At 44.7% G+C, this 25,224-nt stretch overlaps 2 protein-coding genes across 3 annotated transcripts; both read left to right on the forward strand.

Annotated features, from left to right (window-relative positions):
- Nucleotides 1-3,877: 3,877 nt before the first annotated feature.
- imp4 (IMP U3 small nucleolar ribonucleoprotein 4) lies at nt 3,878-8,786 on the forward strand. The gene is made up of 9 exons (XM_018746893.2): nt 3,878-3,971; nt 6,159-6,267; nt 6,558-6,641; nt 6,731-6,840; nt 7,219-7,351; nt 7,480-7,634; nt 7,760-7,854; nt 7,934-8,007; nt 8,398-8,786. The coding sequence occupies exons 1-9, from the start codon at nt 3,969-3,971 to the stop codon at nt 8,508-8,510; spliced, it is 876 nt and encodes a 291-aa protein (XP_018602409.1). The 5' UTR covers nt 3,878-3,968; the 3' UTR covers nt 8,511-8,786.
- A 1,279-nt stretch (nt 8,787-10,065) lies between these two features.
- Nucleotides 10,066-24,191, forward strand: araf (A-Raf proto-oncogene, serine/threonine kinase). Of its 2 annotated transcripts, XM_018746914.2 has the most exons (16): nt 10,066-10,114; nt 12,258-12,466; nt 15,261-15,364; nt 16,029-16,131; nt 16,211-16,356; nt 16,452-16,556; nt 16,644-16,788; nt 17,365-17,392; nt 17,516-17,643; nt 17,772-17,974; nt 18,134-18,310; nt 18,499-18,545; nt 19,282-19,400; nt 19,475-19,606; nt 19,741-19,875; nt 20,109-24,191. In XM_018746914.2, the coding sequence occupies exons 2-16, from the start codon at nt 12,296-12,298 to the stop codon at nt 20,247-20,249; spliced, it is 1,884 nt and encodes a 627-aa protein (XP_018602430.1). In that variant the 5' UTR covers nt 10,066-10,114; nt 12,258-12,295; the 3' UTR covers nt 20,250-24,191. The 2 variants fall into 2 exon arrangements, with proteins under 2 accessions (XP_018602430.1, XP_018602431.1); XM_018746915.2 differs by lacking the exon at nt 16,452-16,556.
- The last annotated feature ends 1,033 nt before the right edge of the window (nt 24,192-25,224 follow it).

The following is a 25,224-nucleotide window of genomic DNA, read 5'->3' on the forward strand; positions in this document are numbered from 1 at the left end:
GTGGCAACTGCTACAACAATACCTCAGCAAAGAAGGGTTGTGTATGTTGAGTCATTGCAATAATCATGAGAATTCCTTCATTAGGTAATGCTCTAATAACCATTAAAATTAATGTACGTATATTATGTGGCATCTTTCAATACAGTTTCTCAAAACACTACAATAAACAAGATACATGTATTAAAACTAAAACTATAATCCCCAGGTATCTCTTAACATCTCTTCAGACAGAGTGTTTAATAGGACAAAAGTTTGGGATAACGATGGGGGATATTATTGCATTTCCGAATGAAAGGAAGAGATTTTACATACGGTGTCTCTGATAGCGTGAAGCAGACAGCCTTGCTAGCACCCTGTAAAGTGTTTTTCCTGCCTCGAGAGATGGTCAAAGCAGGTTCTTGCTTTGCAGCAATGAAGTTTACGTGTAAAGCGGAGCATATATGTTATCGGAGCCAAACCTGGCTAGAATGAATCCAGTCTGATTGGCTTTGGTGATTTTTGGGAGGGCAGTGTCGAGACTACATGCTGATGTTTTGGTTAAATTTAAAGTCCACATTCAGCAAACTAATAGGTCAAAAGCAGGAGCATTCTTTAAAAAAAAAAGAAGACTAGTTGAAGCATGTTGTTAATTATCGGCACAAGTACAGGGCATAATTCGGAGCAGAATTTCTTACAGAATTTCATGGAAAAGCCATCTAAACCTGGCACCATCCCAGATCTCTTGAGGATAAGACGATAAATTAAAATACAGAAATTAGCTTGTTACAGTAGCTGTACTGTTGCCTCATAGCTTCAAGGCTATGGTTTGATCCCTGCTTTTTCAGAGGAGAATTTGCACGTTCTTTCCATGTCTGCGTGGGTTTCCTCTCACAGTGAAGCACACCAGTGAAAGGCAGTTTCCTACAGCTGAAAAGTAAACGGTTTCTTGTATGAAATATCTCCAGGATCTAAATCGAAATCTCTCTCTAAATCTCTAAGTTGTGTTTAAAAAGATAGAGCATTTAATTTACACGGTGTCACACCTTGGAATAAATTAAAATTTAAATTCATTAATTTTTTAGTTTGTGAAGTTTTATTTGTTATACCTGAAGTAGGCAGTTTAATTCTGAAATTTTTAGATGGTTTGTATTTTATGTGAATTTAGTATGAAGTTGGGGGATGAGAGTACCTGTCTTTTCTTGTCTTCCCAGTGTCCAGAAGGAGACAGTGGTCTCATCTGTACGTCTTTTAAGAGTGCTGAATCAATGCCTTGTAGAGACAGTGGGTCCAAAATGTGCTAATTTTATCAAAATTATTGTAAGCACTGTAATCTACTTTGTCAGATGAACTCCCGACGACCTGTCAGCAGAAACTGAAATCCCATTTGAAGAAGAAGTTTGAGTGTTTATTTGAAGGATTAACTAAGCAAGGAAACCCAACCCTTCTGAATGATATTTACACAGAGCTCTACATAACTGAAGGTGGTACTGGTGGGATCAGGGATGAACATGAAGTGAGACACATTGAGAGAACACTTAAGAAACCAGCTGTGCAAGAAACTACAATCAAATGCAGTGACATTTTTACACCTTTACCTGGAAAAGCAACACATATAAGAACTGTGCTGACGCAGGGGATTGCAGGCATCGGAAAAACAGTCTCTGTGCAGAAATTTATTCTGAATTGGACAGAAGGAAAAGCAAACCAAGACATTTGTTTCATATTTCCTCTTCCTTTCCGGGACCTGAATTTGATGAAGGATAAAGAATTCAGTCTGATACAGCTGCTTCACTACTTTCTCCCATAACTGAAAGGGTTTGGACCCACTCAGCTCTCAAATTTCAAAGTCTTGTTCATCTTTGACGGTTTAGATGAATGAGTCATGTTTCTACAAGAAGTTAAACATTATTAGAGCACTATTGTACTTTCTAAAAACCCCAGTGCTGTGAGAACTGTGATTCTAATGGCATCTAACCCCATTTGTGACGAATAAATCTTTATTTACTTTTTCTGTATATTGTAATGAGCAGGTGGGAAAACAGGTCTATTGTAAATAGTTGAATTGTGGGAAAACTGGAGTAAAGTGTTCAACCACTGGGGGGAATTGTGGGGAATATAATGGGGTGACTGTGTTTGGGAGCATGTGAAAAGCCTAGGGCCACCAAACAGGCTACGAAGGCTGACTTGAGGTGCAGATCCTTGAAGAAACAGAGTCCTTGGCCCAAGAGTATTATTTCTCTGTGTTTTAATAAAATGTTCACAATGAACGCTGCCTGTGCATCCTTTTTCACCCCATCTGAATGCAGAATGTTGACCGCCACATTGGTGTTAGAAGTGGGATGGGGTAGAACAATGAGGCTGCATTCAGGGGTTATGGAACACCGAAGATGGAGAAGGGAAATCGGCACCAGGAGAGAAGCCAGCGGGACGATGGAATGGTGTCTGGTGGAAGAAGAGCCTGCGACGGTGGAGAGTGAGGCGGGGGAGCTGTTGCAGAGAGCGCTGTGGCGGAGAAGAGCTGCGAGGTGCCGATGAACAGGGAGCAGGTCGAGTGGGGTCTCCCTGCGCCCAGGGTGAAAGGGGTCAGATGACGTGCTGCGGGGGGTGCAGAACAGCGCACCTCGGTGACGGACGGGCAGGGCGAACCCTCGATCGGCCACAAATTCACCCACGTTTGAAAATGATCGCCCATTAGAAAGCACCCACGCTGCCGGAATCGCGGCGAGCTTCCGATACGGCGGCTCGATTTATTTTAATGCCGCAAAAGGAAGCAGCCGCTCTCACGGGGGGGGGGGGGACACACGAGAGGGGTGTTCTGCTCACCACCAACGGCGGAGCTGGGACAGCACGGAGCAGCTGCGGTGGGGGAGCTCATTGCGGTCGGCGAGAACCGCGCCACCAAGCGATCCGGATACGTGCGTGACAAGGAGCCGAGCTGTGGGACCGAGGCCGGGCGGACAAGGGACGAATTCATTTATTTTTAAATGTTCTTTTCTTTGTTTATTCTAGCTGGCATTGTTGGTTGTTGTAATATTTCAATCTGGTTGGAGTTTGCATGTTCTCCCCGTGTCTGCACGGGTTTCCTCCCACAGTCCAAAGACATGCTGTTCAGGTTTCCCCAGAGCGTGTGTGTTCCACTGATGCATGGAGAAGTGACCCACTGTAAGCAGTGTATCTAGCAGTGTAAATCACCCTGGTGGATAAAGTGTGTGGGCTGACGACACTACAGAGTTCACCGGAAGTCTCTTCGGAGAAAAGCATCTGCTAAATAAATGTAAAACTAGTTCTGTGTTTTCTGTATGCTCTAGGGACAGCTGGTAGTAGTACTTAGAGCTACTTTCTCTAGATCCAAAGGTCACAGGTTAAGTCCCCACCTCCAGCTGTAGTACTCTTGAGCAAGGTACTTACCCTAATTTTTCCAGCAATTACCCAGCTGTAATGGGTAAATAACTGTAAGCTTGTAATAACTGTGACCTTAACGTTACATTGTAAGTCGCAGTTTGTTTGGAGAAAACTAAGCGTCGGCTAAATGTCACTGATCCTTACGTTTGTAATACTGTTCACTTTGGTCAGAACTCGGGCCCGAATCCCGATCCGGCTCACGTCACGGCAACACGGCTATAATATTGTACAGTCTAGGCCTTAGGTCTGTACTTTTCCACTCATTGAATTAAATCGTATTGCGTGAGAACTCTGATTCTGGAGTTTCACGTTTGATTTCGGTAAACCGAGAAGCAGGGCGCGCACTCGCCAGTAAAACTCATATTGTGACATTGTAAAACGCTACCCGCTCCGCGGAGCTACAAAAGGGACACCGAATACCACGGAAACAGTCTCTGCTACGCCACTATAAGCAGCCATTTTCTTACAGGGAGTCCTATTGGCTATAACGATGCCGCGCCCCTATTGGCTGGCGGCGAGACCAATAGGAAATGCTGTTGTTCTGACGTTGTCCGTTGCACGAGGCGTGCAAAAACAGCTCCAACAGAATGGTAAGTGAACGCGATAAAATGTGAAAAACTGCTTTTATTTTTTTCATTTCATTTCATTTCACTGTAAACACAGCAACTGAGGACAGATGAAGAAGCTGAACAGCGAACATTTTACACAGCAGTTCGGATATTTTTCGTGGTTTACTTTGTTTGACCTGATGATCCTGCCGCTGCTCAGGAGTTGAAATGATTGTCCATTCCATGATTTGGCATTGTAAAAAAAAAAAAAAAGCAATAAAAACAGCGGATACATGATGGGTACAGTTTAGTATTCTGTGCATTACTTCGACCACGGTGCGCCGCAACAGAACAAAATGTGTGTTCTTTCTCTTTGGGCTACGTTTCAGCCCGGCGTCGGGTTTTGGCCGAGAATCACGGATATTCTTTCGCATGATCTTCTTGCACGTCGTTCAGCTCTGACTTTTACATGGTTGATTCACGTTTGAGACGCTTCTCACAAAAGCGCTAAAATAGAGACCTGTGAAAGACACAAGATAGATTACACCAATCAGCCACAACATTGAACCACTTGCCTATGGTGAAAGATGGGGCGCAGCCAGCAATAGGACGCAGCGGCCGCTCCGGACCAGCTTGTGTTGCTTTTTTTGTGTAGCACCAGGCAGGATCCTGGAGGAACGTTTGCCATGATGAAGGCGTGTACCTGGTCTGCAACAATCTGTGTCAAAGCAACATTCACATGATGCCAGGACCCAAGGTTTCCCAGCAGAACATTGCCCAGAGCGTCACACTGCATCCTGTTGCCAGCTCTTCCCTAAGTAAACGACCCACACCCACTCAGCTGACAACACATGATCTAAAAGAAAAGGTAATTCATCAAAGCAGGCCACCTTCTTCCATTGCTCCATGGTCCAGTTCTGACGCTCACGTGCCCATTGTAGGCGCTTTCGTTTCGGTGGTGGACGGGGGTCGGCACGGGCACTCTGACCGGTTTGCGGCTACAGAGTCCCATACGCAGCAAGCTGTGATGCGCTGTGTGTTCCGACACCTTTCCATCACGGCCAGCGTTAAGGTTTTCGGCCATCGGTGCTACAGTAGCTCTTCTGTGGGATCGGACCAGACGGGCTAGCCTTCGTTCCCCACGCGTATCAATGAGCCTTGGGTGCCCGTGACTCTGTTGCCGGTTCACCGGTTGTCCTTCTTTGGACTGTCGTGGTTTCCAGAGACGACACGTCACTCTTCGGGTAGTTCGTAAATTTAAGTAAACTTTGTTACAAAGTAACAAAGCCGAGTTGGTCTGCAGAGCAACTGCCAGGCAACTCTCAAACAATTCCTTTTACACAATTTCAGATTGACACTCCCCTTTTTTACATAATTCAGATCCCCTTGGACCTGTGCCCCTATTATTTTTTTCATCAGTTTTGGTTAATGGCCCTTCAGTCACGGTAGCACCTACTATGGTCTGCCTAATTCTTATTGGTGGCATGGATCCCTTACTTTGGGGTTCTATTTTCTCACCTACTATTCTTGTTACTCCACTGTTATGTTTCCAGACATAATTGCCTTAAAAGGATTTTGTTGCCTTCAAGGAATTTTGTTGATTGACACTGATTGAGATTACCCTCACCAAAGGGCACATACCTAAGCTATTTTTGCTCTTGCCTGGGCCAGTTTCAGGTCACATACCCAAAATTACACTTAATTTTTACCATAGGATCACTTTTGGTAGGTACTAACCACTGCATACTGGGAATACCCCACAAGACTTGCTGTTTTGGAGATGCTCTGACCCAGTCACCTAGCCATCACAATTTGGCCTTGGCCAAAGCCGCTCAGATCCTTACACTTTCCCATTTTTCCTGCTTCCAACAGATCAGATTCAAGAACTGATTATTCACTTGCTACTTAATATATCCCAGCCCTTGACAGATTCCACTGTAACGAGATAATCAACGTTATTCACTTTACCTGTCAGTGGTTTTAATGTGATGGCTGATTGGTGTATATAGTGCTGTGAGGGATCCAGCAGTTCTGAGGGAGAGAGGGAGCTCATTTGACCATCCTGGTGACCTAACTGAGAATTTATGGACTTCTTATTTTGGAACCTTGTGTGTGTCAGTTTTATGGTTACAGTGTTGATTTGTTTGTGCGGTGGCAGTGTGTCGTAGAAACACACGTGTCTGAGTGGGAAGTGATGGTTCATAGTGGCTCGTGTGTGTGCGTGTGAAGCTGCGACGAGAAGCCCGACTGAGGAGGGAGTACCTCTACCGGAAGGCTCAGGAGGACCGGCTACATACCATTGAGGAGAAGAAGCAGAAGCTGAAAAATGCTCTTGATGGTGAGCAGTGCATGCATGTGTCTGTCCACCTGAAGAACTTTCACTTATCAGCTGCATTTCCTGATCCTTGCATTGTACATTTTCAGTGTAATGTACAAATAAAGGCCCTAAGTTGCCTCATGTTTAACACAGAAGTGAATGTGAGATGATGTGTCCCAGCTGTGGTGTATAAAACACCCTGTCCAAGCACTCCATCTCTCTCACTCATCCTCCCTTTCCCTCTCTAATTTTTGGGTATGTGATGCAGCAGTCTGTACTCTGAGGAAGTAACGCTCCCGAGTCTTTTTCAGAGAACCATCTGATCCCTACGGAGGTTCGCAAGGAGGCTCTGCAGCTCCAGAAGCTGCTTGAGTATGATGATGAGGGTGCCGAAGGTGAGTACTGCACGCCCGTGGATGTTCTCCGCTATAGGTCTCCTGCTGCGAGGGACTGTAAACCCAGGCGAATCTGAATTTCTCATCAGGTGTGAGCAGTCACATGGATGACGAGTACAAATGGGCGGGAGTGGAGGACCCCAAAATCATGATCACGACGTCCAGGGACCCTAGCTCCAGACTGAAGATGTTTGCTAAGGTCTGCTGGAAGGAAGTGGGTGGAGATGAGTGAGAAGGTTTTCCACTACAGTACAGGAATCTTCTGGGAAAGCAGAACAAGACAGGAAGGGGTCCAACAGTTACAAGCGGATTTATGGTTCTCTGTGTGTTTGTCCACACTGATATCCTGGGTCTTCGTGCAGGAGCTGCACTGTAATGTTCTTTAGTTTACATGTGATCTTTCCGGAATGGTGCCTCATGTAAAATGCAGATGAATTGGCATTGGCTAAAGGGTGCTATACACACACTTATATCACACTGTACTACTGATGTCCTGCAGGCAGGGAGGTAGGGATGGCAGGGGCAGGCTGCTGTTCTTGTGCTCATGTGCTGTGGACTTTTTCTGTGTCACTGCTAGGAGATGAAGCTAATCTTCCCGGGGTCCCAGCGGATGAACAGGGGAAAACACGAGGTGCCGGCACTGGTACAGGCCTGTCGGGCTGGAGGGATTACCGACCTTGTCATCCTGCACGAGACGAGAGGCCAGCCAGGTATGTGGTGAAGCCCTGCCCATGGCAGGTATTATGGTGAAAAGGCTTCCCTAGATCTCCTGTGGGGTCGGGTGACTCATGGGCAGGATAAAGAAATGAACTGCTGGTGTTTCCGGTGCTTTCCACAGACGGCCTGGTAGTGTGTCACCTGCCCTTCGGACCAACAGCCTACTTCACGCTCTACAACGTGGTGATGAGGCATGACATCCCACACATTGGCACCATGTCGGAGGCTTTCCCACACCTCATCTTCCACAACTTCACTTCGCGTCTTGGTACCAGGGTTAGTGGCCCATGCACATGTTTGTGGGATGTTCTGCTCAGGAGGGTGAACTCTGTGGTTGGTAAGATTGGCAGGTGCTTCCTATCTGGCCATGTGGATTGCTTCGCTAATGTTCTCCTCTCTAGGTGTCCAACATCCTCAAGTATCTGTTTCCGGTCCCCAAGGAGGACAGCCACCGTGTGATCACCTTTGCCAACCAGGAGGACTACATCTCCTTCAGGTGACACCTCATCTTGTTTGTGGTTGTGCTTGTGGAGAGCTTGTGTGTGTTGAACATTAACCGTCGCTTTGCTTCACAGACATCACACATATAAGAAGAAGGACCACAAGAATGTCGAGCTGGCAGAAGTGGGGCCGAGGTTCGAGATGAAGTGTGAGGTTCACGACTGCCTTAAACACACAAAAGTTATATTAAGTTAGACTTCATTAGTTGTAAACCGATTTCAGTATTTTTTAATCTAGGAGAGGTGGGAAGCCATTGGCACTTGGACCCCCAGGTTTTTTTTTTTTTCTCCTTTGACTTGCACTTGGGAGTTCTTTGTTCCATTCCTCTGTGGCCAGTAGGGATACTTACAGCTTTAGTAAATGCATTGGGATTAATAATGCATTACTCTAGTATATAGTCATCTATCTTATTTGTCTTATCCCTTTGTTCAGTGCTGTGTGTCACTGTGTGAGAAGAGCACTCTATAGAAATGCATTGAATCGAGATGTTTGGGCTGGTGTACATCAGAGCCTGATCGTGTGTGTGTTCCTCCCTCAGTGTACATGATCAAGCTGGGCACACTGGAGAACGAGAACACAGCCGATGTGGAGTGGCGCCTCCACAGCTACACGCGCACAGCCAAGAAGCGCCGGTTCCTCAGTGTGGAGTAGTAGCCTGACACATGTGCGCCACCTATAGGCTGCCAGAGGGGAGCTCTCGCTGTGAACGTTGCTTGTTCTGGAGAGACAGAGATGGCTGTCATGTTCAGGCAGAGTGGGTTGGCTTGCAATGTTGGATTTCTCCCTTGGGTCGCTGCACAGGTAGTTCACTGCAGTGCGCAGACACTCCTAACATTTAGAGGTTTGACATTGCACTACTCACCCGCTCATCTTCGGTTTTGTTCCACTTCTAATTGCTGATAAACGGCACACTAGTGTGTTTTTTTTTTTTTTCCATTTTTTTTATTTGTTTCCTTGACTTGGTAAGAATATTTCCTGTTTCTGATGTACTGTCAGAATGAAGACTATTCTATTTGATGTACACATTGGTCAATGTGTAATAAAATAAATTTATAGAGAAATGAATTTTTGTGATTATTGTGTTTGTGATAAATATTTAAATGTGTTGATTTTCAGATTTCAAATCCAACAATGAATGCTTACGTCACAAAGGTCTCTTTAGCTTAAGTGCTTCAGTAAATATCAGAATGCAGTATGTTCTGCCTGGGTCTGTGTGGTTTTTCTCCCAGAGTCTAGAAAGATGGAATTTGGGTGAACTGGTGACACTGTAAATTGAGCTTAGCGTGTATGACGGTGTGTGTCTACCTTGTGATGGACTTTGCTCCCATTCTTCTGTGGGTAGCAGTTTGTATTTACTGCAGTAACTTACATTACTCATTTAGCTGATGCTTTTCTCTAACCACTATGCTACCAGCTGTCACCATTCATAAACGCGAGCTCTTACTGAGCACCACAGGGAAGGGATGTAGTACAGGAACTGATGAACACTTAACATCTGTACAGAGGAGGGGTGAAGCAGGTCGGTGTCCGCTGTGGGGTAGGGTGGGGAGTCCGAGGAGGAACGACTCTGACACGCAGGCTCACGGTAATGGACATTTACCTTTAGTTGTGGAGCACACAGATTTGAGTGTGCCTTCTCACTCCGACCTTCTCCCAAGTGGAAAAGTTTAGTCGTTCCCAAGGGAAGCTGCTGCAGCCACATGCAATATGAACATACGTACATGCAACAAAAAATCAAAACTGTTGACAAAGAGGTTCAGAGGATGCTGACCTGTCACGCAGTGAAGCCATTTGACTGCAGGAACGGAGCGCTTTACTTTGCTCTGCATCACCATCATGATTTTGGTCCTCATTATTTCACGTGTTTACATTTCCTATGCCAACTAGAGAATTTAAGGCATCTTATGAAATATAGTCACATTTTTCGAAATCAGTTGGAATAAGCACCTCCTCTCCTCTTCTGCCATCTCGTATTCTGTGCACTGTCTACAATCCAGCCAACATCCTTCCAGTCATCGGTGATCTTTCCATAGAATCTGTAAAGTTTTTACTCTGTGACGTCACTCCCAACGCCTCACCGCCCCTTGCGCGCACGTCCGGCTAATTGTCGAATTCATGGCTGGGTGGTGTCCAATCAGCGCGGCCCTTGAGGCAAACGGACCAATGGGGACGCAGCGCGCCGTGGCACCGCCCTGACGACGCGCACATTCTTGCCTCGTTCTTCGGGCCGAGAGTATTCAAGATGGCTGCCTCAGGTAGGTGTTTATTTCCAGAAACAAAACGCAAACACTTGCGTGACACTCGAAGGGGAACAGTCGCCGTGTCCGTTCCTCGGGGCGTCGACATCCCTTTGTGTCATTCTCTCGGTTTATAAAGACCCGGTTGTGCGCCACGTGGCAGGTCCACTTACTACTTTTAAACTTGAAGTTGAAGCGTAAAAGAGAGAGAGCGCTAGACCTCGGCAGCTAATCTGTATCGCTACGGACACGCCAGAGTAGTGGAGGGGGCGCAGGCAGGCAGGTGTACGCGGGTGCAGGCTCCCCCGGCCCGGAAAAGATGCTCCCTGGCTTTTCCCGAGGGACTCCGGCAGGTCGCCGACTGCCGCCGGCACTCTCGGGGCACTGACTGAGCGGCGTCCGCGCCGCAAACACTCCGGTCCACCGAGCTTGTCCGAGGTGTCTTCAGTCAGTGTCTCCCGTTTTCCCCCCCTGGTCTCTCTCTCTCGCTCTCTCTCTGCTGTGTTTGTCCCCTTTCCGGCACGAAAAACAAAAGCACTTTTTTTCGTTAAACTTGATTTGTCCATCTGACACCTGCAGCCCGCTGCTGGCCGTCGCGTCGGACCTGTGCCTAGTAACCGTTACTAGCTCGAGCGACGGGTAAATTGCTTTTCTCTATTTGTGTTGTTAACGTACAGTATATAATTTGTGGGGGGAAGTGTATTAATTTACACGAGTCAAAGGTTAGCCTGCTCGTTCTGTACCTAGAAACACTGAGCGCGGCGGCCTGCTCGCCTCGTCCAGCTCGCGCTCCGTCAGCCTCGAAGTCCTCACTCAGTCTGGTACAAAAAAAGGTACATATTTGCCTTAATAAAAAAATAAAGCATATATTTCTGTCGGAGAACCTTCTGTGTTGTGCACAAAGTGTATCTTTCTGTCAGAAAACTTCATATTCCTGTCGGAAAACCATTGCATCGTTCTTGTCAGAAAGTATATTTTTCACACAACTGTGTTTTCATTTAAATAGGAATATATATTTATAGTTATCAAAATACCATATGTTTCTGTCTAAAAACCACTGTTCTGTCAGAAAATATCCATCAAGGCCCATTCTGGTTGAGGCCCTACAGCTGAACATCCACTGAAGCTTCACTGTGACACCCAGAAATTGAACTAAATCATGATGAATTCTACCCACACGTTCGCTGGATGCCTTTACTTTGGAGATCCTGCTTCGGCAGCACGGTGGTCCAGCTTCCATGATGTTGAGGTCCTGCTTGGTGCCAGTGACAACCTAGTTTGCTGAGATGAGCATCTCGTGCTCATGTTCTTTTTCAGTAAGCCACCTTCAGGTGCTTGGGTGATGACATTGCGATGAAACAATTGCTTAGGAGCTGTTGAGCGGTTCAAGTCATGGTGTTCTAAAGCCACATGTAAATTAATGTGTGTTTAAAGGGTACGTTTCTATCCGTGATGAAGGCAGCAGTGCCGGCCTTAGGCATGAACAAACATTGAAATGTCAAAATAAAATTTACTGTAATGGTCTGCTGTGGCAATGGAGATAGTAAAAGCAGACCCCCACCCCCAAAAAAATGCGTACAGTATTCGCAAATACTTATTTGCTTTAAAACTGTCTTAGTGGGCCAGATTGTGCAACAGCTTTCCTGCCTAGAGCTGCTTAATAAAGGTTTTCGCACCATGTCCACTTGTTTCACCACTATGGATTAACAGTGAAAATATTAAATACAAAATGTTTGTGTTAAACACTAACGATTTCACTGATTTTAGTCACTGTGATGTGCACCTGACACTAACTATAGTGGGTTTAGCTGATGGGTTTGGTTACTGAGGTGCAGTGACCTTTCGTTTGCATGCATATGAACCCTCAGTTGTTGAATTTCTCTCCAACAGCACCTCCCTTTGGGGAGAGAGATGGAGGCAAGTAGGGAAAGTAGTTATGGATTGTGAATTAATGGTAAAAGTGTCTTTGTGCTTATGAACAAAACAAATGATGCAAAGTTCTGCTCTCTTGTTCTTAAGCTGAGGAGCCTGTGTGCTTGTCATTTTGTAGTAGGTTAAGGATGATCTGGAACCCTCGTCCCCTGGCCCACCGAGAGCCGGGACCCACACTCTTCACTGTTCCATTAAGATCTTACTGATCCCTCACCTGTTCTTTTCCCAGTTTTCAGTTGAGGGTCCATGTCCCTGCCCCCACTGTGAATGAAGCTGTCCAGCAACTCCAGTGTGTCAGCACGGCCCCCGCCTCTCATCTTGCCTCCCATCATGTCCTCTTCTTCGTCCTGCTCCTCTTCTCTGGAGACCAGTCCGGAGGACACTCCCCGAGGGGGCGGTACCATCCGCGTCTACCTCCCCAACAAGCAGCGCACTGTGGTGTGTTCCCATGCCAATCATTTTGACTCCACTTGGTAACATAATAAGAAATTTTTTTTATTTAAAAAAAAAAAAAACAGTTTCTTATGGTACTTGGAGGTGGAAAAAAAAAAACATGGTAAATGTGGCCAGTAATGTTAGAATTCAGAAATCCATCCTGGTCAATGGGTTAACAATCTTTCAGTTCATCATGAGGCCACTGTCTGGACAAGTGTGAAACTAAGTGCATGAACCAGCAATGAAGTCCTTTTGCTCTTAAGCATACAATATAGCATATAGATACTATGTATATACAATATACTCATCTGAAATGTTGTACCAGCCCAAATTTGCATACGGACAAAATCAGATATTTAGACCAATAAGGTCAGTTTGTCGTATTGTGGTGGCTTCCATGTTGCTATGATGCTGGAAGCTATGCCACCGGTAGTTCCACTACCAGAAGGGTCACCTCTGGTGGACAGGTTTCAGCAGAGCTTTCACACAAAGAACCCACTAAGGAGAAAAGCATGGCGATCTACCCCTGAAAAAAACACAGATGAGAAAACCCTATGAATCATAACAGATTGTTTTGTAATGTAGTGCTGGAAGATAAGTCCCTCAGGTCAGAAAGCACTCAGCATGCTACTGAGGAAGAGGTACCTTCTCAAACTAGAGTCAACCTTTATGACGCGGATGGAGTGAATCCTCTGGGACATTCATTTGCTGATGCGGCATGGCTCAAAATGAGAAGTAGCACCTGTAAATATCCATTAATAATCGGGATATGGAATGTACATAGTATGAATCATGGAAAATTGGAAGTTATCAAGAATGAAATGGAACGTCTGAAGATTGACATCTTAAGCATTAGTCAACTGATGTGCACAGGAATTGGCCATTTTGAATCCGACAATCATATGGTATACTGTGCAGGGAATTGAAAATTGAGGAGGTATGGAGCAGCTTCCATTGTCAAGAATATCTCCAGATCGGTCCTATAGTACAACACTGTCAGTGATAGATTAGTATCCATTCACCTACAAGGAAGACCAGTTAATACAACAACTATTCAAATCTGTGTACCAACTACAAATGCTGAAGATGATGAAATTGAAGATTTCTATGAGATGTTGCAATCTGAAATTGATGGAACATGCATTCCAGATGCTTTACTAATTATTGGCAACTGGAATGTGAAAGTTGAAAATAAAGAAGAAAGATCAGTAGCTGGAAAATATGGCCTTGGTGACAGAAATGATACTGGCGATTGCATGACATTCTTCAAGATCAGTGGTTTATTTATTAATAATACTTATTTCCAACAACACAATCGAAAACTATACACATGGACCTCACGGGATGGATTCTATAGGAATCAAATTGACAAAAGTTTTTTTGAAAGAGATGATGGAGAAGCTCATTATTAACAGTAAAGACAAAGCCAGGAGCCGACTGCGGAACAGATCATCAGTTATCTGTGAAATATTAATTTCACATGCTAGCAAAATCTTGTTGACAATAATTCACCAACGGTTGCAGCCTTGCATTGAGAGAGAGAATTACCAGAAGTTCAGTCAAGATTTAGAAGAGGATGTGGTACAAGTGATATTATTGCCGATGTCAGATGCATCTTGGCTCAATGCAAAGAATATCAAAAGATGTTTACTTGTTTCATTGATTTCGCAAAGTCATTTTATTGTGTGGCTCATAAGTTATGCATAACATTACGAAAAACAGGAATTGCAGAGCACTTAATTGTGCTCATGCAGAACCTGTACATGGACCAAGAGGCAGTTGTTAGAACAGTTAATGGTGATACTGAGTGGTTCAGAATTAGAAAAGGTGTGCGGCAAGGTTGTATACTTTCACCATACTCATTCAACTTGTATGCCGAACAGATGATGTGAGAGGCTGCACGGTATGAAGAAGAACGTGGCATCAGAATTGGTGGAAGACTCATTAATAACCTATGATATAAAGATGATATGACTTTGCTTGCTAGAAATGCTTTGCTTGCTTTGGAGAAAAGCATCTGCTAAGTGAATAAATGGAAATGAAAAAGACTTGAAGTACTTGTTGATAAAGATCAAAGATTGTAGTCAGCAATATGGGCTACATCTAAATGTGAAGAAGACAAAGATGCTCACAAATGGACCAATAAACAGTGTCATGATAAATGGAGAAGAAATTGAAGTCGTCAGTGATTTTATTCTACTTGGCTCAAAATGTTGGAATGATCAGGCATGCGGCGCAAAATCAGCAACATTTCGCGCTGTTACACGTAGAGTCGCCATGAGTCGTAAACAACTCAACAGTAACTAAGACTAAGAAAGAGCTGAAAAGTCACTTACTGTTTGCATTTGTTTTCTGAATTATCAAAAATAATTTTGTCCTCAAAGCAAAAACTGAGAAGCCTAAGTGGTAAAAAGGCAACACCAGCAGAAGTATTTTTTTCTTTGAAAAGGAACAAGGCTTTCAGTTCCAAAGTTGTGAAAACAAAGTTATGAGAATGCTGAGACTATTTTGTGTACGATGCAGTGCGGTCCGTGCTTTTAACCAAACCCATATAGTACAGGACATGGGAATAAAGTGAGAACATTAGACCTGTAGTAAAAACACATGTTTAAATGGGTCTACATGGTACTTGTGGAAGTTCAGTGGAGTTTTGACTGATGTGAGAGTTTTATGATGCCTTTGAGAGAGGAGCTGTTTTTTTGTAGATGAGAATTGACTCCACACTGCGATGATGACTTTTTTTCTCTGCTGTATGAATGTGTGTTGACTAGCACTTTGGCCCTGCTTATTTCTCCAGGTGAACGTCCGCCCTGGGCAGACAGTCCATGACAGCCTGGATAAGGCCCTAAAGGTGCGAGGTCTGTACCAGGAGTGCTGTGCGGTGTTCCGCCTCCTCGAGGGGTGAGTCATCCTGCTCCTCAGTGGAGACTGAAATTGTACCTGCTCACTTTGTACTCCCTGCTGCTAAAACACAGCACACTCCCTCTGCCTAAGAAGTCCATGTTAAAAGCAATGTGGTCCTTTTACAAGAGTGATTTTACATTTATTGTGAACAATCTGCATGTTTCATGTAACATTTACATTTATTCATTTAGCAGATGCTTTTCTCCAAAGTAATGTACATCTCACAGAAAATACAATTTGTGCATTACATTAGGAGAAAGACATAGCTGCAGACGTGATTCTTAAGGAAACTTGGGTTGTTTTTTTCCACTTTATGCACTGATGTTCATTGCACGAATAGGTGCACAAAACTCAGGATAGACTAATAGACTAATCCAGATCACCTTCCTACAAAATTTTTTGATGAGGACTAGTGCTTTGGAAATACAGCAAGAGGGTTTTGTTTAAAAAAAAAAAAAAAGAAAGGGGATGGGGGCAATCAGTCATCCGTACACTGCATATCCTTGCAGCCTCCACCCTTTAATTAGACCACACGAATGAGGTTTCATTTGGTCTCCTGGGGCTTGAAGGTGTGGCGCCTGGGGAAAATGTGGTTTTCCTCAGCTTTTACCCCCTCGGTGTCTTACACATGTATTGTAGAGCTTTGTCTCTGTCCCCTTAGTCGCAAGCGGCTGACAGACTGGAGCACAGACATCACACCACTGGTCGGGGAGGAGCTGTTGGTGGAGGTCCTGGATGATGTCCCGCTGACCATGCACAACTTTGTGAGTACATGGATGTGATGTGTGTGTGTTTGTATGTCAGGGAAAGTTCACTTTATGTACGTCGTCTCATGCTCTGCAGGTACGCAAGACCTTCCTCAAGTTGGCCTACTGTGACTTCTGCCACAAGTTCCTCTTCAATGGCTTCCGCTGCCAGACCTGCGGCTACAAATTCCACCAGCACTGTAGCAGCAAAGTCCCCACTGTGTGTTTGGACTTGAACAAAGAGTGAGTGTCGCGTGTGTGTGTGTGTGTGTGTGTGTTTCTGTGTGAGTTTCCTCACTTTTCCTTCTTACCTGTGGTGGTCTCTGTGCCTTGGGTAGGGGTTTGCCAAACCCTGGCACAGATGAGTACCCTCCGATCCCTACACTGATACCAGATACCTCCATATCCCAGAGTGACATGGCCTTAACCCCAGAGCCTTTTGGGTGAGTTTTATTGTTGGTCATTACTGTGAGTTGGTGGTTGCTGAAGTCGCTCACCACATCCCTGTCCCTCCCCTCCTGCCACCGCAGGCCAGGACTTCTCTCCCCTCCATTGGACTTCCACTTCCCCCTCCCGGGCTCTGACGGCCAGTCCCTCCAGCGGCACCGTTCCACGTCAACTCCCAACGTCCACATTGTCAGTACAGTGGGACCGGCTGGGACTGGAGCCATCGAGGTCAGTTTCACCCCCTCACGTGGACGTAGCGTGACATTGCAGCGAGACAACCTTTCAGTGGCAGGGCTATGTAAGACAGTGACTGCATGTTGTGGCAGTCTCCTTTGAATTTGTACTGGAACAAATTGGTACTGCGACAGGTGGTAGCGTAGTGGTTACATTTACATTCACATTTACATTTATACATTTAGCTGACGCTTTTCTTCAAATTGACTTACAATGGTTACAGCTGCTGCCTTTGGAATCTCCATCTTTAGTACCCTTGAGTAAGGCACATAGCCTAAATTGCTTCCGTAAAAAAAATAACCATGCCGTATAAATGGCTGAATAACTGTAAATAGCTTAAGATTGTAAGTTGTTTTGGAGAAAAGTGTCCGATAAATATAAATGCAAACAATTATTTGCTCCTAGATATTTGTTGTTCAGTGTAAATTTTAGGTTTAATGAGTTTAATCTAGTTGAGGTAGGTTAACTAGGTTGGCTAAAGGTGTACATTTCTCAAGAACCCTCTTTTGAGAGTAACATTTTGTTTAGTTGTTTCATATACCTTGTTGTATTTCTCCTTTTGCCCTGTAGGAAGCATTAAAAATAAACAACACAATTGGTGAGTTTTCTGATTTTTTTCTTTTAAAATTTTTCAAACACTGTAGGTTAGTACCCATAACTGTTCGGAATCACACCCCTACGTAATGACACACTCTCCTTGTGTATGTTTGCTTCTGCTCAGGACTGGAGCCGTCACCAAATCCCTCAACCAGCCCCCTTTTGCTGGGCTCACCAGGAAGGCGGCCCCCCAAGTCCCCTTCAGAGCACAAGGAGCGCAAGTCTTCGTCCTCAGATGACAAGAAAAAAGTGGTGAGGATCTTTGCAGGCACTGGGGAGCTTTGCTGTTGGGGCCTTCCCTAGGATGAGCTGTCGTGATTTGGTGGAACTGTCACCAGGGAAATGTCCTTAACAGACACCACTGTGGGCATGTGTTTCAGCACCGCGGGGGTAACCGTGACTCCAGCTACTACTGGGAGGTGCACCCGAGCGAGGTGACTATGCTGAAGCGCATTGGTGCTGGCTCCTTTGGCACTGTTTTCAAGGGCAAGTGGCATGGCGATGTGGCTGTGAAGATCCTGAAGGTGACAGACCCGACCCCCGAGCAGCTGCAGGCCTTCAAGAACGAGATGCAGGTCCTCAGGTGAGTTTTGTTTGTTTATTCCTGAAGAGTGCTGCAGCTCCACAGTGTGGAAAGATGGTCATATGATCTGACTGAGCAGGGTGTCTAGACTTTTCCCATCATGGTTTGGCACTGCAGACACTAGCCTGCAAGGGGAGTAATACCTGCCTGCTCTTACAGGAAGACGCGCCATGTGAACATCCTGCTGTTCATGGGTTTCATGACCAAGCCCAACTTTGCCATCATCACACAGTGGTGCGAGGGCTCCAGCCTGTACCGTCACCTGCACGTCACCGAGACTAAGTTTGACACAATGCGCCGTATTGATGTGGCACGCCAGACTGCTCAGGGCATGGAGTAAGGGCAAGGGCGTTCGGGGGTCCCTTGTGAGGACACGCAGTTATTGGGTCCCTCATACATGCACATACTCCATCACGGTGTTCCTTGTGTACTATACTTACTTTATCTGTTCCTTTATTTCAACTCTGATGTGCCTTTTATCCACCATAACAGGAAGTATAAATAAAACTGCTTTTCCTTTCCAGCTACCTACATGCCAAAAACATCATACACCGAGATCTGAAATCGAACAGTATCCTTCTTCTAACCACCTTGTCTATTTATTTTGCTGCCTGTTTGCTTGCAGAGTGAAGAAACATTGAGCTTACTTTATACAGGTGGCTAATTTTACTGGAGCTGTTTAGGGTTACTACATTGCTCAAGGTTACTTCTGTTGGAGATGGGATTTGAATTTGCAACCCTTGGGTACAAAAGCAGCAGCTGTAACCACTGAGCTACCAGCTGCCCCATAGAATTATTCACAAAATGTGGGATGATCTTCATCTAAGTCACAGTAACAGACAAACTGTCTGCTTAATCTAGTAATACATAAGCACTTGTATTTCCTGATGTCAGTATTGAATATATCATTTAAAAATTCACAGTCCAAACTGGAAAAAGTATATGACCCTCTAGGCTAATAACGGGTAAGTTTTACTTTCAACTGTACATTGGATTCTCAGAGTACAAATGGTGAATTGAGAATTTTGTATCATAAAATGTTTTTCTGGTTTAATTTTAATAGGTTTTTTTCACTTTCCTATTTCCTAAAATGTCTGTGTTGGAGCACAAGTGGCCTGTGCTTATTCTCCATGTCAATAGATGGCAATGAGGAGCACACAAAAGAGAATTGATGTATCGGTGTATGGGTGAGCCTGTAATAGCATAGTAGTTTTAAGTTAATGGTCAGGTTGTATTTACCTCTTAGTTTTGTTCTTGGGATACTGAGCTCCACAGCCTGGCATGCTGTCCTTAAGTCAAACCGTCAGATATTTTCCTCCATGAAGGATGGACAGTGAAGATTGGCGACTTTGGTTTGGCAACGGTCAAATCACGCTGGAGTGGCTCGCAGCAGGTGGAGCAGCCAAGTGGCTCAATCCTGTGGATGGTGGGTACTGTTTTAGCAGGGTTGTGGGAAGGATGATAGGCCAGTCTAAAATCCCTGTGGCTCCTCTTTTGAAGGCCCCAGAAGTGATCCGCATGCAGGATAGCAACCCCTACACCTTCCAGTCCGATGTGTATGGGTACGGTGTGGTGTTGTATGAGCTGATGTCTGGAACACTACCTTACTCTAACATCAACAACCGGGACCAGGTGAGCCCCCCCCCCCTTACTACCTATAATACTACTTCTGCACTGAAGAAAGTGGGATTTCGTCCCCCGGAAGTTGCAGTTGAAAGGTAACTGTTGGGGTTTCCAAAAAAATAAAAAGTCTTTTTGGTCATTAGATAATCTTCATGGTGGGGCGTGGCTACTTATCTCCTGACCTCAGCAAGTTGTACAGCAACTCTCCAAAAGCCATGAAAAGGCTCATCATTGACTGCCTCAAGTTCAAATGGGAGGAGCGGCCCCTCTTTCCACAGGTGAGACGCTCTGCCTATCAGATCCATCAGGACTCCAGGGGAAAAGGGTATGATGTTGTGTGAGTCTCTGCTTCAGTCTGCTGTCTGCTCTTTGGGTCAAGTCTAGCCCTGCAGCTGTTCAAAAGGCTACACTTGTTGCTGTTGCCATCACGTGTTTTCTCTTGTTGTGACTTGTCCCCAAACTGCCTCTGACTCCGTATCCACTTATACTCTGACTCTGTCCTTGTCTCTAGATCCTGGTAAGCATCGAGCAGGTGCAGGACCTGATGCCGAAGATCGAGCGCAGTGCCTCGGAGCCATCCCTGCACCGTGCTGTGCACGCCGAGGACCTCAACCCCCTTCTCTTCCACACCACCCGGCTGATGCCACTGTGATGCTGCTGCTCTCCACTGGGAGCGGCTTCCCAGGATGTGGTCCCGTCCTCAGACCTGCTGCTCCATTCTTCACTTCCTGGAGGATGGTAGAGGTCCACACTTCACATACCACGTACATGACGGACCTCCACCACTGTTGTGAACATCAGCTGACTCCCAAGAGCCACGGAGAGGCACGGAAGAGTAAAGCGCTTAATGCAGAATAAACACCCTTCTTACGTCCTGCCCTGTAGGTTCATAATCCACCGTGGGTAGGATGCATGTATGCCATCCTGTGATGGCACCATGCAGCCCAAACCTTTGTTTCTTAGCGGATTTCAAAAGGAAATGGACATTTTGAAAAGGCCTTGTTCAGCTCGACTACAAAGCAAAAGAAGCTGCTTGCGCCTCACTGTTTTGTTTGTTTTGTATTTTGTTAAAGAGACCTTGGTCATTTTTCTTTAGTTTTATAATGTCCGCTGCAGATGACATACTGGATTACGTCACCTGAGTTACAGTTTGCAGTTTCAGTTCCCTTTAACAAGACATACTGAAATACAAAGAGCCCATTTGAAAAATACCAGTAGTCATGAATGTTGACAGTTAAATTTATAGAAATACCAACAAATATCAAACGAAGATCTACCACCGCATCACATAAAAGTTACTTGTAAGATGATGTGCTTCATGCAGTGTATTGGCACAGTTTAGTGTACTCCAGTAGTACCTCTCTTTAAGGCTTGAAACAGGACACCAGGTGACTTCTGGTCCATTTCCCCTTGTTGGGATGCACACCTGGTGTGCAATCCTTAGCTGCCTTTTGGTTTCTCACTGAGGCTCCACTGCCTCATTCACCTTCCCTGGAGAAGGACATTTCCACAAAGTCCTGGGGAGTGCTGGCATTGCTGAGTCATCTGACACCATCCTGGCATGGTGTAAGTTCTGCCTGTAACCATGGCAGCTCACTGTGTGTTTGCACTGACACTTCCAGGCATGCAGATGTCCAGTGTTGGAACAGGTGTTTTAATAGGTCATTTTATTTTAATTTATTGCTCATACCGAAGAAGAGCAGCCCCAGAAACAATGCGAGCATTACCTGTTAGAACCTGCAGTGGATTTTTTTTTGTGCTGGGGTTAGTCAGCCCCATGAATGATGGTCTGGTATCAAGGGACCAGGCGCTGTAGTTTGCCTATTCCCGTTGTTGTAAGCAAGCTCGTGTGGCTTTCTTGGTTTGTACTGCTGTGATTTGAGAGACTCTAAAGTTGTTGCTCTTTAAATTTATTTTCATCTTGTTATTGTTTGTGTTCTCCACCATTCCGAAGGGCTCCAGTGGCTTTTACACACGGCTGGACCTATAGCTAAGCCCGTTGTTATTTTACACGACACTGGCTGTATGGTGTTGGCTGTTTTGGGCCAAAAGCACAGTGGTGTTGAATGGAAAAGTTCTCTATGATTTGCCATCCTGCAAGTACCACTAAGGTCCTGGGGGGCGCTCATGCTGCAGATAGACTATATAGTGGATTTCAACATTTACATAGTTGTGAAATTGTTTAGGCCAGGAACAGTTACCAAGTATATGGCTCCTTTTTAAATATCTGTGTAACTTTATTCTTGAAAAAAGTTGATTTACTGTCCCTTTCAGAATGGTTGAGCCCTGGCTGTTTGGGAACCCAGGGTACGGGACCCACGACAAGGTCCGTGAATGCTTTACATCACAGGATGCCCAACAGAAAATGTCCAAATTCCTCTTTCTACCTGGACTTGATCTCTCAGCACTCTATGGTGGCCACATCGTTCCCGCAAGAGACTGTGGCCACATGTGACTCTGGGGCTCATTCTATGCAGAAAAGAGCTGAGATGTGACACTTTCTGTCCACTTGACATGTTTTCCTTATCATGTGTAAGTATATGGCTTAGCAGTGTGGTTTTGAGAAACTGAACATAAGACATCTTTAGCTGGTCGTGGGTTACAGGTGGTGTAGCGCAGGGCAATGATGCCGTTGTGCAGGGTTTGTGGTGGGACACACAGCTCTTGCAGACAACCTTTGCCCAGGTGGGTTCAGCAGGGTCTTTGCTGTGCACGTTGTAGTGTTACTGTGAATGTCAAGCTGCGTAATCCTTGATGCGCCTCATTTTGCACACAGCACTGTCTGTCATCATTAGTGGTTTAGTAACAGATATAACTGACTGCTTTTCTAAACTGTACATTATCTGAATTGTGAGATTTTTAGTTCTTGACAAGGGGCTGGATAACCCTCTTTCTTTTAGTGACTCACTGTGGTATGGTTTAGTCTGTTCTACGGGTTTGCTAACTAATGGTATAGCATACACTTCCCTTTTTTATTTATTTGTGGTATCAGGTTCTGCAAATCTGGATTTATTTATGATGTGCTCCGGCTCCTCATTTTACGATTGGTCAAGTTACAAATTGTCATTGATAAAAGCATTCTCCGGCAGTTTTTAATTGTCTTGTCTAATATAAAATTTGTCTGTAGCAGAGTGAACGTGACCTGTTCTCGTTTCAATTCAATTATATTTCCAACCAATAGATGGCAGTAACCAAATGTTCAGCACTGAATTGAAAAGTTGTCATGCACAGTATATTTTTTTAGTGAATAAACTGAGGGGTATTAAGGTTTTGATTGTAAATTAGAGCAAAAATTGACTTGGAGGCCACAAAAGCAACAAATGACAGACTTCAAGTCCCAGTTGTATTTGTAAGGTGAGGAGCCAATGTATTTCTGAAATATCAGAATGGATTTTTTAATAATAGAAAATTACTTCTGGTGTTTTTTGGAAATTGTACCTTTGTCCCCTGGTGATTACTCAAGTTCAGCAACCTGGCTGAAAGGCAGTGGTGTCGGTCATGGTGGACACCTGAAAGAGGACCAAAGTGAACTCGCTGTGGGATTCACAGATAATAAACGTCACCTGAGGAGAAAGATGTTCACTTGTGTTCTAGAGGCCATATAGCCATACATCCCTTTTTTGGAGTCATCCCCCCTTTCCTGTGAAATCCCTCTGTGTTAAAAGGGGACAGATGGTGCATGCAGTTATGCAGTTCATGGCTACATCTTGGGGTGCTTGCACTTCACATCAGTTTGTTAATGGCTTTCATCTAAAGTCACATCGTTATAGGGCCATCAGATTTGTGATGACACTTTTTTTAATGGATGTAGTTTGTGTTCTCTGCTTTTTCCACCTTACAGGCCCAAGATAGCAACTGCACTTGTGTTGCTATGGGTGTTGGACTCTGTATCAATCAAAGAAGTCCAGCTAGATGCATCACCCAGTAAAATAAATCCTGAACCAAGTTCACCGGTCATGCAGTCAGTCTCATTTACCAACTCTGTTTTTTTTTTTTTTTTTGCTCTTAAAACAATTTTGTATTTTTATTAACTATTTATTTGGGGCTTTTAAAACTAAAAGTAAATCATTGTCATTAATCAAATATAATTTTTATTAAATGTTAGTCAGGTTTAAATTTTTAGTCTTCACAGTGCATACAGCAGCCTATTTCTCAGAAGCCCTTGAGGTGAAGCACACCACACTTGTGGATCTCACTTTTGGGCCTTCTGTTTACTAGTGGAGTTCCATAACTGTGACCCAGACATTGTAGTGGTGGTGGTGGTGTTGGTGGTGGTAGTGGTTGGTGGTGGTCATGGTGCTGACGGGCTGCATGGAGGGGGACTCCCCTAGAGTACAACATCCCATGGAAGCAGTCGAAGATGGCCTTATTGGATCGGCTCCCCTCGGCCATTTGTCGAACTGGACAAGTAGTCACTGAGCTGACCGATATGTCACAGTAGTGAGTCCCAAATATCTTTACCATAGTAGCTCACAGCAATTGTACAGTATCGGAGGAGGGATCTGGGCTTGTATGTTGGCAATACAAAAGGTATATCCTAATGTGTACAGTTACATTTTTTAATGTAAAAAAAAAACTTGTTTCTATTTTTGTGTGATGGTTTAAAAAAGAACAAAAATATTTTAAAATGAGACAAATCTTAGTTTTTGTTTTTTTTAGGATTTTTTCTTGTAAAAAAAAAAAAATGGATGGCTGCAGGATTTTGTTCTTAAAATAAAACTGTGGAATGTAAGAATGCTGTTTTATTCTGTTCCTTCCTTTCCTTCTGCCAGTCAGCTCCAGGATGGTGTGTAAAGGACAACTGCAGCAGCGAAGCCCTTCCAGAATGGTGCACCAAACACTTTTCATGCAAGTTTTTATACTTACACAACAGAATTGTTCAGTGTCACTGACTGTAACCATTTGCTAGAGCTGTACTTGTGCACATCAAACAGGTATGTTTTTTCTCTTCACATTGTCCCATGTGGTAAGTTGATCTGATTCCTCAGTTCTTGCGCTTGAATTCAAAAATCTCAGTCAATCTCAAATGTTTTAACTTGCTGCAATACCTTAGGACAGGCTGGGTGGCCAGTCAACCAGTTTATTTGAAAATACACACACACACACAGTTTCAGAACCGCTTGTCCCATACGGGGTCACGGAGCCCACCTGGTAACACAGGGCGTAAAGCCAGAGGGGGAGGGGACACACCCAGGACGGGACGCCAGTCCGTCGCAAGGCACCCCAAGCGGGACTCGAACCCCAGACCCACCGGAGAGCAGGAGCAGGACCTGGTCCAACCCACTGCGCCCCCACGCCCCCCACTATTTGAAAATATTTTTTATTTATTTTTTTAAAGTCTATTGCAAAATTCATTTTGGAACTCTGTTGACGTTGATAACACGGCAGTACGGTCAAACGTGCCTCTTTCACTGAAGAATGTTTTTTGAGCGCTGTGGATAATGGTACATCAGTAAAGTCCTTGTAAGAGTGTAATATGGAGTAATTCAATTGTTTTCGGAAGTACTGTTTATAACAGTAATTTGCTTCACCAAAGCCAAGTTGGGCACGTTACTACAGTGAACTCCCTACAAACAGTGACGCATTTATACAGCAGAGCAGCGTAACACAAAAACACACGCTATGGC

Source organism: Scleropages formosus, chromosome 2, assembly GCF_900964775.1.
Source record: "Scleropages formosus chromosome 2, fSclFor1.1, whole genome shotgun sequence".
Taxonomy (NCBI): domain Eukaryota; kingdom Metazoa; phylum Chordata; class Actinopteri; order Osteoglossiformes; family Osteoglossidae; genus Scleropages; species Scleropages formosus.